The sequence below is a fragment of the Paramisgurnus dabryanus genome, chromosome 14 (assembly GCF_030506205.2).
Source record: "Paramisgurnus dabryanus chromosome 14, PD_genome_1.1, whole genome shotgun sequence".
NCBI classification, from domain to species: domain Eukaryota; kingdom Metazoa; phylum Chordata; class Actinopteri; order Cypriniformes; family Cobitidae; genus Paramisgurnus; species Paramisgurnus dabryanus.
This window is the reverse complement of record NC_133350.1, coordinates 27,217,102-27,232,368: the sequence shown is the minus strand read 5'-3', so window position 1 is coordinate 27,232,368 and position 15,267 is coordinate 27,217,102. Positions and strand designations below refer to the sequence as shown.

Here is a 15,267-nt window from a genome sequence, read left to right as displayed (position 1 = left end):
AAAATACATTATTTTATTAAACTATACAATAAGATGCAGTGTCATCCAGTTAGCATATTGTAATGAGATGAGTGACATGTCTATAGACCATTTCAAAAGATGTAAACAACACTGGTCCAGAACCACTTCCTGTTTCTGTTTGTGACTGATTTTTTATTTCACACATATGTCATTATCTTAAAGATGTTTGTTTAAATTTTTGACTCAGTTCTATATGTTCTGTTGGTTGTATTTTATCCCAAGGTTTATCTAGTGTTAAAAAACTGAAACAGGTAGTGCTGCTGGACCAGTGTTGTTTACATCTTTTGAAATGGTCTATACATACTATAATCCTTTACACGTTTCTAGTTTTCTATTCAGTTTTCCTGACGTGGGCATCTGTTATCTACTTTTATTCTTACCTCTCTCTATCTTTCATCTCTGCAATGTCTAATGATCCTGCACAAGTGCACATTCTTGAGGTTCTGAGTGAGATTTGTTACGTTGTGTTTCGACTTGACTTGAGGCTGCATACCAGTGTATATTAACTGAGCACATGGTGACAAAAACGTTTAGCGTGTCGTTCAAATGAGCGGTAAAAACCTGGTTGTGCAATCCGTTTTTGTCACCGGTGCCCCGGACTCACGAGCATAAAGCCTTCCTTCCATAAAAATTTGTCCCTTTGCAGTGCACCAGCGACAGCGGGAACACTGGCACGGAGCAAAGTGAGACCTTCAGTAAAAGGCAAGTAAAAATCTCTCTCACTTGCCCATTCAAAACATTCACTTGTCCCAGAGGAGCGTACATGTCTTAATCGAAGCCCTGATTAGTGAGAAAATAAAGAAAATGCTTATGTAGACTTAAATAAGAATACCTGACTCCTGGAGAATCATCTCCATCTCTGAATGTCTGTGAATCATCCATGATTCATGCAGTCACATCAGTCCGATCGCCACTGATGAATCTGATCACCTCCACAAACTCTGAATGGATCTAATGAATCTGATCACAGATTAAAGCATTATTATTATTATTATTATAGTTTAGTCTGAAACTTGTTATGAGTCGCTCTGCTGCTTCTGACAAAATCCATTGAGTCATTTAAAATACATGTGTTTATATAAACTTCATGCAAGATAAATGAGGTAAAACCCACAGCAGCCTACACTCTTAAAAAATGGTTCTTCAAAGGTCCTGAAACGATGGTAAAGGTTCTATATAGAACCATAGCTTACTGAAGAACCCTTTTTTTTTGCTGAAATGGTTCTTTGTCTTTGCCAAAGGGTTCTTTAATTCCCTCCTTTTTTATTTTAAATTGAGTCAGTTATTTTCAAGCTGCCTCCTGATTATTTTCACCTGTAAAAGCCCTGAATCATCAGTCCTGCTGAACCGCCTGCAACACTAACAACACAAACAGGTAAGAGAGTAAAATAATCATCATTTACTGTTAAAAACATTTTAAAAATTGAAGTTTTGTGTGATCTTATTGTACTTTATACCAGGTAAACTTTATACTGTAAGCTTCATTCCCTTTATAACAGGTAAGCTTCATACTTTTTGAAATGATATATTTAGAGGACTCTGCTTTAACAATGACTAAGGATAATGATTTGTTAAAGTGTTAAAAAGCATATATATGTATATTGTACATTAAGTTTATTAAACTAATTATGAAAAGAATGTGGTACAACATGTGTTTAGTTTTTTTTTATTGATATTTCAGAGTTTTCATGTGAGGTAATCTTACTGGGAGTGAAGGCAGTGCGTATGACCACTTGATATGAGAGACACATCCTGTTTTTTAATGTGATGTATGCATGTTACTTTCAAGACATTACATGCAGACATTAAAATAATAGTTATTTACTGTTTAAACATTTTGAAGATTGTGTGTGTATTCTTGTGGCACATTTACTTGTAATAGCAAAATGACTTATTATTATTTTTGTTATGTTGTAGGTGGATCATAGCTCTAAAAAGTTGTATAGCTGCAGGTCGGCCACTGGCTTGATAACAGTGATATATGAATAAATCTTTCACCAACCATTCACGTATTTCCTGACAAAACAGGTAGCTTGAGCAGTCATATTAAAACTTCTGTCAAATCATGTTTTACATACAGTATGTAAGCAAACTCCAGGCTAATATTAACTTGTTTTGTCTCCATGTCTTATCCTTTCACCCATGACGACAGACCCAAGTCTTGTTCAGCCTGATGCTCAACCTTGTATGATGATGACTGTTGCAAGGTGATGGGAATCTGTGATAATCACAGCCTGCGTCTCAAGATCAACATGACAATAACAGACCATCTCTTATCTTAATCTTATCCGACTAAATGTTCAACGTCACTGCGACAAAACAAAGAACATTGTACTGTACCATGATTCAGCAAACAAAATATGGACTTTTTTGTTAGCTTCTACAAACATTGACACAATATTGACTTTTATTTTTACATTTAGTAATGTATTATTAACATCTCATTCATTTGTATTCTATGCCATCTATCTGTTTGTGCTAAAGTGTTTACATCTGAATGTAATGTCATAATATGTTAATATTTAGTATTTATCATTTGCATGTTTTGATGTTGCATATGTCATGATTTTATTGATTTCATGTAATTGTTGTCTATTTAGAGTTATTGTCCTTGCCAAATTTTATTGTTTATTTATTTAATATTAAAGCAGTTATTTAACATCCATATCTTATTTGAGTAGTGATTTGTTATTTTGCATAATAATTCATATATTTATTTTGATTGTGATTTTAATACACGTATTTATTATTGTATGACACCTCATGTAATGAAAAAGTGAAAATAAAAGTATTTTTCTGATGTCTTACAGTTCTGTTTTTAAACTGTTAAACCTTATAAGGTGCTATAAATAAAAAACAAAAATATAAACAAAAATAATTCTCCTGACTGCTGATAAATAAAAGGCGACAGGCCGACAGGTAAAGAGGGAGATATTTCTTGTGACTCTCTGTTTAGGTGTGCGCTGCGCAGACCGAGCGGCGAATGACATCGAAATACCGCGAGAGCGAATCGAACGCATATACAGCAGTTTACTCTCGCGATGATTCATGCCAAACAACATGATGATGATGATGATCTAAACGTTTCGCTTTAATAATTGCAAATATCTGTTTAAATCCATCAGCAACCTTTATGAATAATTAAAATCTCAACATTTGATCAAAAATATGAGTGAGATTAAATGGCTTATGTTTCCTCTAAGGAATTAAAACATTCAGATTCATGTAATTAAATTTAAAAGTGTCAAACTTTTCGGTTTTTCATCAGGAACAAAAGTGACATTAAACGGTAAACACACGTTTGATTGAAATGATGGTGTTTTGTCTGTTTATATTAAGTAATAGAAGTGTTCTTGAATATCTATAACTGCATCTACACAGTTACAGGTGCGCTCGATGAGTACAACAGAAGTTATGCAGCCGGAAAAACTTCATTCCACATTCTTACAGACCTCAGTACTGTACTGAGATGAGATCTGTTAAAACAGCATTTTTATGAACTATCCTGGCTGATAAGATGTTGTGCAAAAGTTAAAGAAAACCAAACTGGACGCAAAATAGAAATGTTACGTCTTTGAAGTTTAGGACTGACACACCTATTGTTTTAATAGTTTCTCATAAATTGGCAAGTTATGATCTACTTTTAATCATAAAATGTTTTGTGGATACAGCCCCCTAACTATTACCACCTATTTTAAAAGGATCTAATAATTGATCACTGACTAAAACATTACTGTTATTTGATCTGATTTAATAAGAATTGTCTGTAAATCAGACTTTGCTTTCAGTTTCTCTGCGCTGCTTCTGACAATATCCATTCAGTCATGAGCTTTTAATATTTACATCTGTTTATATTAACATTATACATGATGTTAATTAATTTGAAAGCGACTGCTGTAATCATTACATTTACATTTAACGTTAGTCTTTTATCGAAGGGACAAAGATGCAAGATGCGCTACACAATATTACCTCCAGCTTACAATGTTTCAACCGTTCTTATATATTAAAACAAAGATATTAAACTAACAATAGTAATAGTTTCATATAAATGATTTGAGTATGATTTTTATCTGATTTTATATAAATACACATAGTAAAATAACAAGAGTAACGTTAGCGATTACAGTATGTAAAGCACTTACCTCAATGAAAATGTTTAGATATTCAAAGTCGAAGTTAACACCAACTACACGTAAGCGCCTTTAAACAGTACAAATATATATTTTGATAGTCAAGATTTCTGCTTCGTAGAAATGCATTTGTCCAAGAGTAACATGGCGACAGGTAAAGAGATGCAGGTATTGTGACAGTAGTTGTTTAGGTTTGTTCGACTTCATGCGACGCTGCACAGAGCCGCAGACCGATCAGCGAATTACATCAAAATACCGCGAGAGCGAGTCAAAAGCATGGAGCAGTTGGCTTTATCTCATAAGGCCATCTAGATGTCTGTTCTGGTTAAAATGTTTTTGTTTTGTATATCTAGTGATGAGTAACAGTGATGTAACATCAGAAGGTTGTGCAGCCGGAAAAACTACTGTACAGACGGCAGTCATCACATAACATATAGTCATCCAACGCTTTTCAGGCTCGGTGTATAAAAAGGTTTGAAAATAAACTTAGCAAACACATACGAATTTAAAATCTAAGAGAACCAAAAATTAATCAGCAAGTGAACATTTTAATTCAAATGCTGTTTTAACAGTTACAGAAACGTCAAGTCTGTAGTTTATATTTTTGTGTTTAATAAGACATCTAGCATCAAAAGTGTGTGAGAGATATATATCTATATGTCTATTATTTTAATACAGAAATCGAGTAATGATCTAAATAAAACTACGCCTCTACTGCCATCTACATGACATTTGTGTTATTACAGTTATTCTGCAGTGTGCTATAAACAATAGAAACATTATTCAGAGTTTCTTTATTTTCTCGACTTTTATTGAAATCTAAAGCATGTGTTGAATGTGCAGAGGAATAAAATGTATACGTTGCTGTTATAGATCAGATGCAGAGAAGTGTCAGACTGAGAAACCAGCACAAGCACATCCAGCCTGTACCAGTGCACTGTGTCAAATGTGAAAGAGCACCTGTGTCCTTAACCTGCAGGTTGTAGCATGTAAGTGATAAGAAGAGTCATTACAGACACATTATTTACACTGTAAATAATGTAACAACTTTTACAACAATAAAACTTTTTTTATGACCATTTTTAATCATCTTCTCAAATCTCTGCGTTGTGAGCAGTGTTTGGGAATGTTACGTTAAAAAAGTAATTAGTTATAGTTACTTTTCACAAATAGTAATTGAGTATATCCTTGATTTGAATTGTGATCATTTTGCTATGATCTCTTACTTTGGGTACCGTAGGTTACAACTGATTTCAAGATGAGGAAAACTGAGGACAGTTTCCTGGAGGATGATGTAATGTACACTGAGAACACTAAACTAAAGCTTTGTCTATTTGAAGATTTACAACTACTGTCATAACGTTGTTGCTGCTCATAATGCTTCTCCAGTTGATGTCCAAGCCAATCCTTCTAAAGTGGATATTCTACTTCAGAGCCGGCAGGCAAGGTGGGGTTTAATGTTTTGCAGAACCATCTTTACTATTTCACTTTCAGTCAAGTTTCATTTCCATCTCTTTCACAAAGCTGTATTCTCTCTTTGAGTTCTTGGGGATTTGAAACTCTCGTGGCAACTCCTGTTGTCCCACAGATGAAGCCGACTCAGAGGTGGTAAAGTTATACATGTATTCTGAATTCGGATCCCAGGTGAGTTTTGAGGGCTGCTTGTTATGGTGGACAACACAAATTGCACTCCGGTTCCAGGTTGTGTAGTTTGATTGAAATAGGGTTATATGCACGTGAAATGATAGGAACTGGTGGCTGCCAGCTAGTGGTTTGCAGACACTTAAAGTTCATTTAAAAACCAAAGAATTAATAAATTGACAAAGTTATTTTATAAACCTACACATTTGACGGTACATTTAACTCACATTGAAACATTTTGTAGGCTGCAAAGCTTGGTTGCACAATTTCACCTGCAGAGTTTATTCACAATAAACACCATTCGAAAGATCATACTTCACAGTGAATTTGGTGAATCTAAACCAATGATTCAATTAACAGAAAGGAGAGGAAAAATATTCCACAATTTAAATTCAGCTCATAGGGTAAATGTACACAACTAAATTTTATTCACTCCCTTCTGATATTTAAAGAGGATAAACCATTATTTTTATTCGAGTTTTTATTCAATTTTTTTTCTTTTAATTATGTATATTGATTTAATTGTAATTTTGGGAACCAGACAAGAATTACAAAATTGGTTATCAGGGAGAAATGAATGAAACAAACAAATCAGGTTTTCATGTTCAGCAAGTGTTCATTTAATTTTTTCCCATCAATGCATTCATCAAACATAAATCAAGCACACCACCTTAAATTACACAATATTTACAATTCACAATATATATATTTTTTTTATTCCACACTTGACTAGTGAATATAAATACCTCAATCTCCATGAGTATATGGTAAGATTAAGCACACTTAACATTTCAAACTTATTAAAAAAACTAAACCCAATCACAAAAAAATAACACTTGAGAGGAAAAAATGTTTATGTCACGTACAGCGTACGTATTTGTGTTTGGTGTAAGTGTGCATTTTGGTACAGGCCTGGCACCAGTATATTTCTTGGGGGGGCTCCACACTATACCTTATTGTGACTGATTTCCTGCTGGTTTCCATTTATTTATTACGGCTACATATATTATTGAATGTATTATGCCTATACACATTCAACTTTCACTATTAAATGGCCTAACAATCTAAATAAGCCTGATAATCAAGAATTACCTTTGCTATCTTTTATCTAATCTTAGGCAAATTATTTCCGTGCGCAAATGAAAAATGGCCAGTGGAATTCAGCGACACAGGTTTCCTTATTGATCATTTATCCTGCGATGTTTCAAACATTTGTTTCTTAAAAGTAAATCACACAAGCTAGCAATGCCACTGTCTCAAACTCCAGTCTCGAAAACGAAGTGACTAGAATAAGTTTAAGTTGAAGCACTGAATTACCCTTCTGACTCCTCACCTGCTCTTATCTTTGAATTGTTCCCTGTTCTGACTGGAGTCTGCAAATAGCGAACTATCCTGATCTCTCTGCCCTCCTTGAGTTTTTAGCCCCTTGTTCAGCTTTATTAACAAAGTTTGATTTGTCTACGCAGTTTGCTTTGAGGATGATAGTGACAGCGACATTACTTGCTCGCGTGAGTTGCATTAAAGAGACTAATATTTAAAACTTCACAGGCTGAAACATCAAGGAAACGCCACCTTGGTCGCTGAATTGTACTGCGCCTTTATGTAGGCTACCTCGTTTTTTTATTGCCGCACCAAAGCCATTGGCCTGAGATTAGGTAGTTGCAGTCATTGTAATAATGTAGTTAATAATTCACGTTATTAATGCAATCATTATTTCAGAGTATATGACTGAATTTAGCTCTCCAATTTAATTTATCTCTGATAAGAAAACTGGAGGAGGCACAAATTGTTTCTGGGGGGCCATGCCCCCTTTTTCCCCCATAGCACCTGGACTTGTACCACATTTGCTGATCTTCGTTTCTGCTCTAAGAATTCTTGGAGTTTAGGTAAGTACCTCTTCTTTACACAGTAGAACCCAGAACAATCGGTAGCTACGTTTACATGCAACCAAATAATCTGTTTGTAATCGTATTGATGGCCCAGCGTTCATGTGTACTTTAATAACATTAAGCTACATTTTCCATGCCTATACCTAACTACCTTCTTAACAACTTTCTCGAACTCAGCTTTGTACATTTATCCAGAGATAAAATGTGAACTCGAAAAGGGATTAATTCAGTGGAATTGACAAAATTTTATGCACATAAACATAGCCACTGTGGCATTTACCATTCAGAAACATAAACACACGCCGGCAGCTGGACCAGGAAAACAGCAGGTTACGTAACGTTCTTTTAGGCTCCAACATCATCGTCTGCACCAGTTAAACAAACTACTCGCTCAGTTCACTGCTACTGAAGAATGACAATCTTGTGCATAGGCAGATCCCGGCATATTACTCCGGCATAGCTCACTGTCTCTCACCCCACTTCACAATAAACACTCTGGTTCTTCAAGAAAGCTCTGGTTCTTCTTTTGCTATTGTCACCCCGCTTTTCACCTCCACCTCTCTGGGATTAGGTGTAACTCTCTCAGTCTCTGCCTTTAATGGGAAGATCAGTTTTGGTATATAAAATATCAGATTATTCCCTCTGAGATTCAGTTGCGTCAGATTTGATGGGTTAGATCTCAGAGCTGACTCCAGAGCAACAAAACCATTATCTGTGATATTACAAAACTCCAAGCTGTGGAGAAAAACAACACACACTTCAGTTCAGTCACACCAATAAGATTCACTGAAAAACCTAATTGATTATATCATTCATCTCTCATTTTACCTATTCTTATAATTGTGTAATAAAATCAATTCATTTCACCATTTCATATCTGTTTATTTGGTAAGCAGTCATCTAATAAGCAGGTTAATGTACAAATTGTTAAAATTGTAAATTGCACTTTAAGTCGTACATAGAAAATATGTGTTGCACCATCTAGACACATCATGTTAAATTAATCATTTAAATTTAAAAACACAGCCACCTGACACCAGAATTCGCTGATTCTATTTACAGTACACTACATAAAATAAAGGGTCGTTCACATTATAATGATAACTACTATAAAAAAAATAGTTTTAAAAATCGCTTTATATTAAAGAGAGTAGCGGAGTTCACACCACAACTATAATGATAAATATGCAATGAAGAATATTGTTGGGATTACTTTTAAGCATTTTTTGTCTAACTGATGAACAATAAACCATTGACAGCCAATAAAATCAAATCAATTTGAACTTTAAGTGCACACACATTTAAAATGACAGATGACACGGTGGAGAAACGTCTCGGTTACGGATGTAACCCTCGTTCCCTGAAGGAGGGAACGGAGACGTCACGTCGTGACCAACGAATTGGGAACTCGCTTAGAGAGACCAATCTGCTTCGAATACTACTAAAACGCCAATGAACTTGGCATTGAGATATTTGCATAATGCTGGCGCCGCCCCGCCAGGTGCGTATATAAGCAGCAGGTGCAAATAAGGAAATTAGCTTCTTTTTCGCTGAGAAAGCCGGAAAGTGTGACCGGCCGTAACAGCAGGTGGCAGCACCTGTGGCGACGGGACGTGACGTCTCCGTTCCCTCCTTCAGGGAACGAGGGTTACATCCGTAACCGAGACGTTCCCTTTCAGTCGGTCACTACGACGTCACGTCGTGACCGACGAATTGGGAATCCCTACCAAAACGCCACTAGGGGCTGACCTCTTCCAGTGACTGCGTAAAAGCCCTCCGGTTCCACTTAAGGAGGAGGAGGTAGGTTTTAAGGCAGAAGGCCGGGCACTAGATGTTCCTTTAACCCCACAGAAGTGCCAGCGACTGGGAAGCGCCCTACCTGAGCGGGATAGGAACGCTGCGGAAGCCACCACCCGTCTTAAGGGCTAATGGTGGGCGAAAGTCAACCGTAGTTGAGGAATAAAGACAGCCGTGGCTGTGTAAGCAAAGCAGTGCTCTGCTAAGGGAAACGTGGGCTGGTAGGATTAACCCCACGGAAAAATACTCACAAAGGAACCCGGTGGGACACAATGTGGAGCCCGAGCCAGACACGTAGGTTCGCGAGGATACAGCTAGTGAAAGGCTGACAGCCAATGCTCCGCAACAAAGGCTGCCAGGGCAGCGGAGGAAGAACAATTCAAACCATTACGCATTTTTGTTCTGAAGGCCTTCCATACTGACACAGTTATGAAGCATCAGTTGGAGGCTGCAAGCCGACCTGCGAGACTGTTCTCCGTGCCCTCCCTGGTGAGGAAAGAACACGAGAGGATACAGGCTCGATACGAACACTGTAAAATCTAATGAACGTATTAGGTGTCGCCCAACCAGCAGCTCTACAGATGTCTGTTAGCGAGGAACCACGAGCTAGAGCCCAAGATGAGGCAACGCTCCGTGTGGAGTGCGCTCTCAAATTAAAGGGGCAAGGAATACCCTGAAGATTATAAGCCAGGGCGATAGTATCAACTATCCAATGAGACATCCTCTGCTTAGTGACAGCTTTCCCTTTCTGCTGGCCACCATAACAAACAAAGAGCTGGTCTGAGGTCCTGAGGCTTTGCGTGCGATCCACGTAGAGTCGCAGTGCGCGTACGGGGCACAACAAAGCCATGGTTGGGTCTGCGTCCTCCGGAGGCAGCGCTTGCAAGCTCACCACCTGGTCTCTGAAAGGAGTGGTGGGAACTTTGGGCACGTAGCCTGGTCTGGGCCTCAATGTTACGCTCGAGGCAGCAGGACCAAACTGAAGGCACGAGTCGTCAACAGAGAATGCATGTAAATCCCCTACTCTCTTCACTGAGGCCAATGCTAGCAGGGTCAGAGCTTTCATTGATAAAAGCTTCAGACTCACAGACTGCAAAGGCTCGAACGGGGGGGCCTGAAGGGCTTTCAGCACCATGGACAGGTCCCAGGGAGGAATAGAAGGAGGGCGCGAGGGGTTTAGCCTACGAGCGCCTCTTAAAAATCTAATAACCAAATCATGCTGGCCAACTGATCTGCCGTTAATAAGTGAGTGATGAGCAGAAATAGCAGCGATATCAACTTTAATGGTGGAGGGTGACAGCCTACCGTCTAACCTATGTTGAAGATATAAAAGCACGATGTTAATAGGGCATTCTCTGGGGTCCTCGCGTTGCGAAGAGCACCAGGTGACGAAAAGGTTCCATTTAAACGCGTAAGCCCGTCTCGTAGACGGAGCTCGTGCCGCGTTGATTGTGTTAGATACCGCTTGCGGTAAATCACCTAAACCTTGCGCGCGCTCAACGACCACACATGGAGATCCCACAGGTCGGGGCGCGGGTGCCATAATGTGCCCCCTCCTTGAGAAAGAAGGTCCTTCCTCAGGGGAATCCGCCAGGGAGGGGCTGTCGCGAGGAGCATTAACTCTGGAAACCAATTCTTGCTCGTCCAATATGGGGCGATCAGTAAAAGGCTCTCCTCGTCCTGCCTGACTTTGCACAGTGTCTGCGCGATTAAGCTCACTGGGGGGAATGCGTATTTGCGCATCCCCCGAGGCCAGCTGTGTGCCAATGCGTCCACGCCGAGGCTGCCCTCGGTTAGTGAATAAAATAGGCGACAGTGGGTATCGTCCGGCGACGCAAACAGATCTATCTGCGCACGACCGAACTTCTTCCAAATTAGCTGGACCGTCTGGGGGTGGAGTCGCCATTCGCCGGGGCGCGCAGCTCGAGAAAGCGCGTCCGCTGCTGTATTGAGCGAGCCCGGAATGTGAATGGCACGAAGGGACCTCAGATGCTTCTGACTCCAAAGGAGGAGATAACGAGCGAGATGCGACAGGTGACGGGAGCGCAAACCGCCTTGACGGTTGATATACGCAACGGTCGCAGTGTTGTCGGTGCGTACTAGTACATCCTTCCCTCGTAGCTCCGTAGCGAAGCGTACAAGTCCCAGATATACTGCCCACAACTCTCGGCAATTGATATGCCAGTGCAACTGGGGTGCTGTCCACACCCCCGAAGCCGTAAGCTCGTCGTACGTGGCACCCCAGCCCGTGTCGGACGCATCTGTATGTACAACAGCATGCCGAGCGATCTGTCTCATGGACACACCGGACCTGAGAAACGCGGGGTCCGACCACGGGGGGAATGTTAGGCGACACGCAGGTGTAATGGTTACACGATGGATGCCGGCGCGCCACGCTCTCCTCGGGACTCGATCGTGAAGCCAACGCTGAAGCGGTCTCATATGGAGCAGCCCGAGCGGTGTCACGGCCGCTGCTGCTGCCATATGCCCCAGGAGCTTTTGAAATTGTTTCAGCGGGACCGCATTCTTCCCTCGGAATGAACCGAGGCAAGTCAGAATTGACTGGACGCGCTCTTCTGTCAAACGCGCCGATAAATCGATCGAGTCCAGTTCCATCCCGAGAAAAGAGATCCTCTGCGTGGGGCAGAGTTTGCTCTTTTCCCAGTTGACCCGAAGACCCAAACGGGCGAGATGCCGAAGCGTTAAATCTCTGTGTTCGCAAAGCGTCCGTCGAGAATGCGCTATTATAAGCCAATCGTCGAGGTAAGCCAATATGCGAACGCCGCTCTCTCTGAGGGGTTTTAACGCCGCCTCCACTACTTTCGTGAACACACGGGGAGAGAGGGATAGCCCGAACGGTAAAACTTTGTACTGGTATGCCCGTCCCTCGAATGCAAACCGGAGAAACGGTCTGTGACGAGGGAGAATGGACACATGAAAGTAAGCGTCTTTCAGGTCTATAGCCGCAAACCAATCTAGGGGGCGAATTGAATTGAATATTTGCTTCGGTGTTATCATCCTGAAAGACCTCCTCTGCAGAGATTTGTTCAGAACGCGCAAATCCAAGATCGGTCGTAACCCCCCGCCCTTTTTGGGTACTATAAAATACGGGCTGTAGAAGCCCGATCTCATCTCGGTTGGAGGGACCGGCTCGATCGCGTCCTTCGCCAGTAGGACTTCGACCTCTGCACGCAGTACATGTGCATCGGACGCTTTCACCGTGGTGAAACGAATGCCCGAGAATTTGGGTGTGTGCCGGTTGAATTGTATTTCGTAACCGAGGCGGACAGTGCGTAAAACCCAACGAGACGGGCTGGGAAGCTGAAGCCAAGCCCCCAGGGACCGTACGAGGGGAATTAACGGCACTACCGGGGTACCCGCGGGGGGGCGGCGGAGCGGGACAGGTGGTACTGCCGGTACGTCTGCTGGGACAGCATAAGTATCTACAGTATGTGTGTGTGTGACACTGACCTGAGCCCGCTGAGGGTGACGGTCGTCTGGTCTCCTCAGCGGAGAGCACAGACTCCGAAGAGGGTGCTGGTGGTCCCGTCTCCTCAGCGGAGAGCTGGAACTCCTCAGAACACCCGCTGGCGATAGAGGAGAGGGAGGAAGAGCATGTGAATGCCCGCTCACATCTCTCTCGATCCTCTGAAGACCTGGAGAAGGAATAGGAATGCACTCTTTTTGTGGTTTTGTGGGTGCCGGCTGAGAAGCCGACGGAACAGAAACAAAACGAAACCAAGGATTCTCCATCCGGCCCTCTACCGGTGGAGGGAGCGATGCCGTCACCGTCTCCCGAAGAGTGATCCCATCCAATTCCAGGTCGCCCGTCTCAGGGCCGCTTCGATTTCCGTTTACCACGGGAAGCGGGTGGGGCGGGCGGGGCGGGCTGCCGACGGCTGTTCCCCCTCCGTGGCCTGGAAGTTGTTCTAGTGGGGGGGGTGGAGGCAGCCGCCGCAGGGCGCCCTCGGCGAGGAGCAGACGGGGCCGCCGGCGCTGGAGGGCGAGATGCAGGTCGCTTGCGCCGGGGCATGATCTGAGCGATCGACTCCGTCTGCTTCTGGGCGGCGGAGAACTGCTGGGCAAAAGACTCCACCGACTCACCGAAGAGACCAGCCTGGGACACGGGAGCGTCTAAGAACTTGTTCTTCTCCGCATCCGACATGTCCGCCAGACATAGCCATAAGTGGCGTTCCTGGACCACCATCGTGGACATGGCACGACCAATCGCCTGCGCTGTCACCTTCGTAGCGCGAAGAGCCAGATCAGTGGCAGCCCGGAGCTCCGAAAGGACAGGCGAGTCGTGTCCTCCCTCGTGCAGATCCCTCAAGGCTTTGGCTTGGTGAACCTGCAGCAACGCCATTGCGTGCAGGGCTGAGGCCGCCTCTCCACATGCCTGGTGGGCAGCGCCCGTTAAACCGGAGGACTGTCTGCAAGCACGAGAGGGGAGGGTTGGGCGGTCCTTCCAAGAGGGAGCGTGTGCCGGACACAGCTGCATCGCGACAGCACGCTCCACGGGAGGGATCCCCGTATAACCCTTAGCGGCTCCGCTGGTGAGGGAGGTGAGGGGGGAGGGCTGAAACGGCCGTAATCTCGTGGAAAACGGCGACTTCCAGGTTCTAGTCAGCTCCTCGTGCACCTCGGGGAAGAAAGGCACCGGTGGAGAGGGTTGTGAAACCCGGGCAGCTCCAAAGAACCAATCATCCAGGCGGGACGGTTCGGGCTGAGGGGGGGGAACCCACTCTAACCCTACGGTCTCCGCCGCTCGAGCGAGCACGGCCACCATCTCTGGATCGAACTCCGGCGTCCCAACCCGACCAGAGGGAGGAAGGGCGTCGGGGTCCACGTCAGGGGGAGGAGGCCCACCCTCGGATGCTGCGGCGTCGGTGGACCCGGAGGGCGGCGCGATGGATTCTAGAGACATCGTAGAACACGACGCTGAAGTCTCCATCGGCACATCAACCGGCTGTGGATGAGGAGGCTGAGAGCCTGAGGACGAATCCCCCGCTCGGCTCAGCACAGTGATGCGCAGGTCGTCCTTAGAGAGCTTCACAGCCGCACCGTGGCGGCGTTCAGCACTCGCATGACGAGGGTTGCGTTTTTCCCGGAGGAAAGACAACCGTCTGCGCAAATCCACAAGGGACATGTTCTCGCAGTGAGAACACTTACCCCCAGCGAACGCTGCCTCTGCGTGCTCGATGCCCAAACACGAAAGACAACGCTCGTGACCGTCCTTCGGACCCATGTATTTGCCGCACCCAAGATCGCACGGACGAAAAGCCATCCTGAAAAGGACGCTGATGTCCGGATATACGAGAGAGTGGCTGCCTTTAACAAGGCACAAAGCTCTCTCGTATCACTCTTTTAGGGAAATTCACTCAGATGCTCAGTTGATGATGCGCACAGGGAAAGGCAACGCACACACTAAAACTCAAAACAACAAACAGGTGTAGAGTCGTGGAATTAAGCGAAGCGTCCGCTGTGGTACTGCTAGTCCAACCAACTTCAGCAATCGAATCCCACCAGAGTAAAGTAGCTTCTCAGTAGCAGATACTGCCGGCTTTGAAGCGATAAAAAGCTAATTTCCTTATTTGCACCTGCTGCTTATATACGCACCTGGCGGGGCGGCGCCAGCATTATGCAAATATCTCAATGCCAAGTTCATTGGCGTTTTAGTAGTATTCGAAGCAGATTGGTCTCTCTAAGCGAGTTCCCAATTCGTCGGTCACGATGTGACGTCGTAGTGACCGACTGAAAGGGAACTCATTGTTGAGGTCTATAACATA

General features: G+C 43.4%; 2 protein-coding genes and 1 long non-coding RNA gene across 5 annotated transcripts in view; 1 reads left to right on the top strand and 2 right to left on the bottom strand.

Moving 5' to 3' along the window:
* The window catches only part of LOC135719226 (protein NLRC3-like), a 41,102-nt gene extending 36,725 nt beyond the window's left edge, over window positions 1–4,377 (bottom strand). The window contains exons 1-2 of the mRNA XM_065241841.1: window positions 4,167–4,377; window positions 854–981 (exon numbers count right to left, since the gene is read on the bottom strand). Coding sequence (XP_065097913.1) covers window positions 854–903 — 50 coding nt within the window. The 5' untranslated portion in view covers window positions 904–981; window positions 4,167–4,377. The remainder of the gene's footprint in view (window positions 1–853; window positions 982–4,166) is intronic.
* LOC135719269 (uncharacterized) lies at window positions 1,723–2,709 on the top strand. Its single transcript, XR_010521053.1, has 3 exons — window positions 1,723–1,740; window positions 1,939–2,049; window positions 2,174–2,709. It is a non-coding gene; the product is annotated as an uncharacterized lncRNA (long non-coding RNA).
* A 2,088-nt stretch (window positions 4,378–6,465) lies between the features above and the next one.
* Window positions 6,466–15,267, bottom strand: part of LOC135719225 (NACHT, LRR and PYD domains-containing protein 3-like) — a 37,153-nt gene continuing 28,351 nt past the window's right edge. For all 3 annotated transcript variants that reach the window (XM_065241838.2, XM_065241840.2, XM_065241839.2), the window contains one exon: window positions 6,466–8,419. In XM_065241838.2, the coding sequence (XP_065097910.1) occupies window positions 8,188–8,419 (232 nt within the window). In that variant the 3' untranslated portion in view covers window positions 6,466–8,187. The remainder of the gene's footprint in view (window positions 8,420–15,267) is intronic.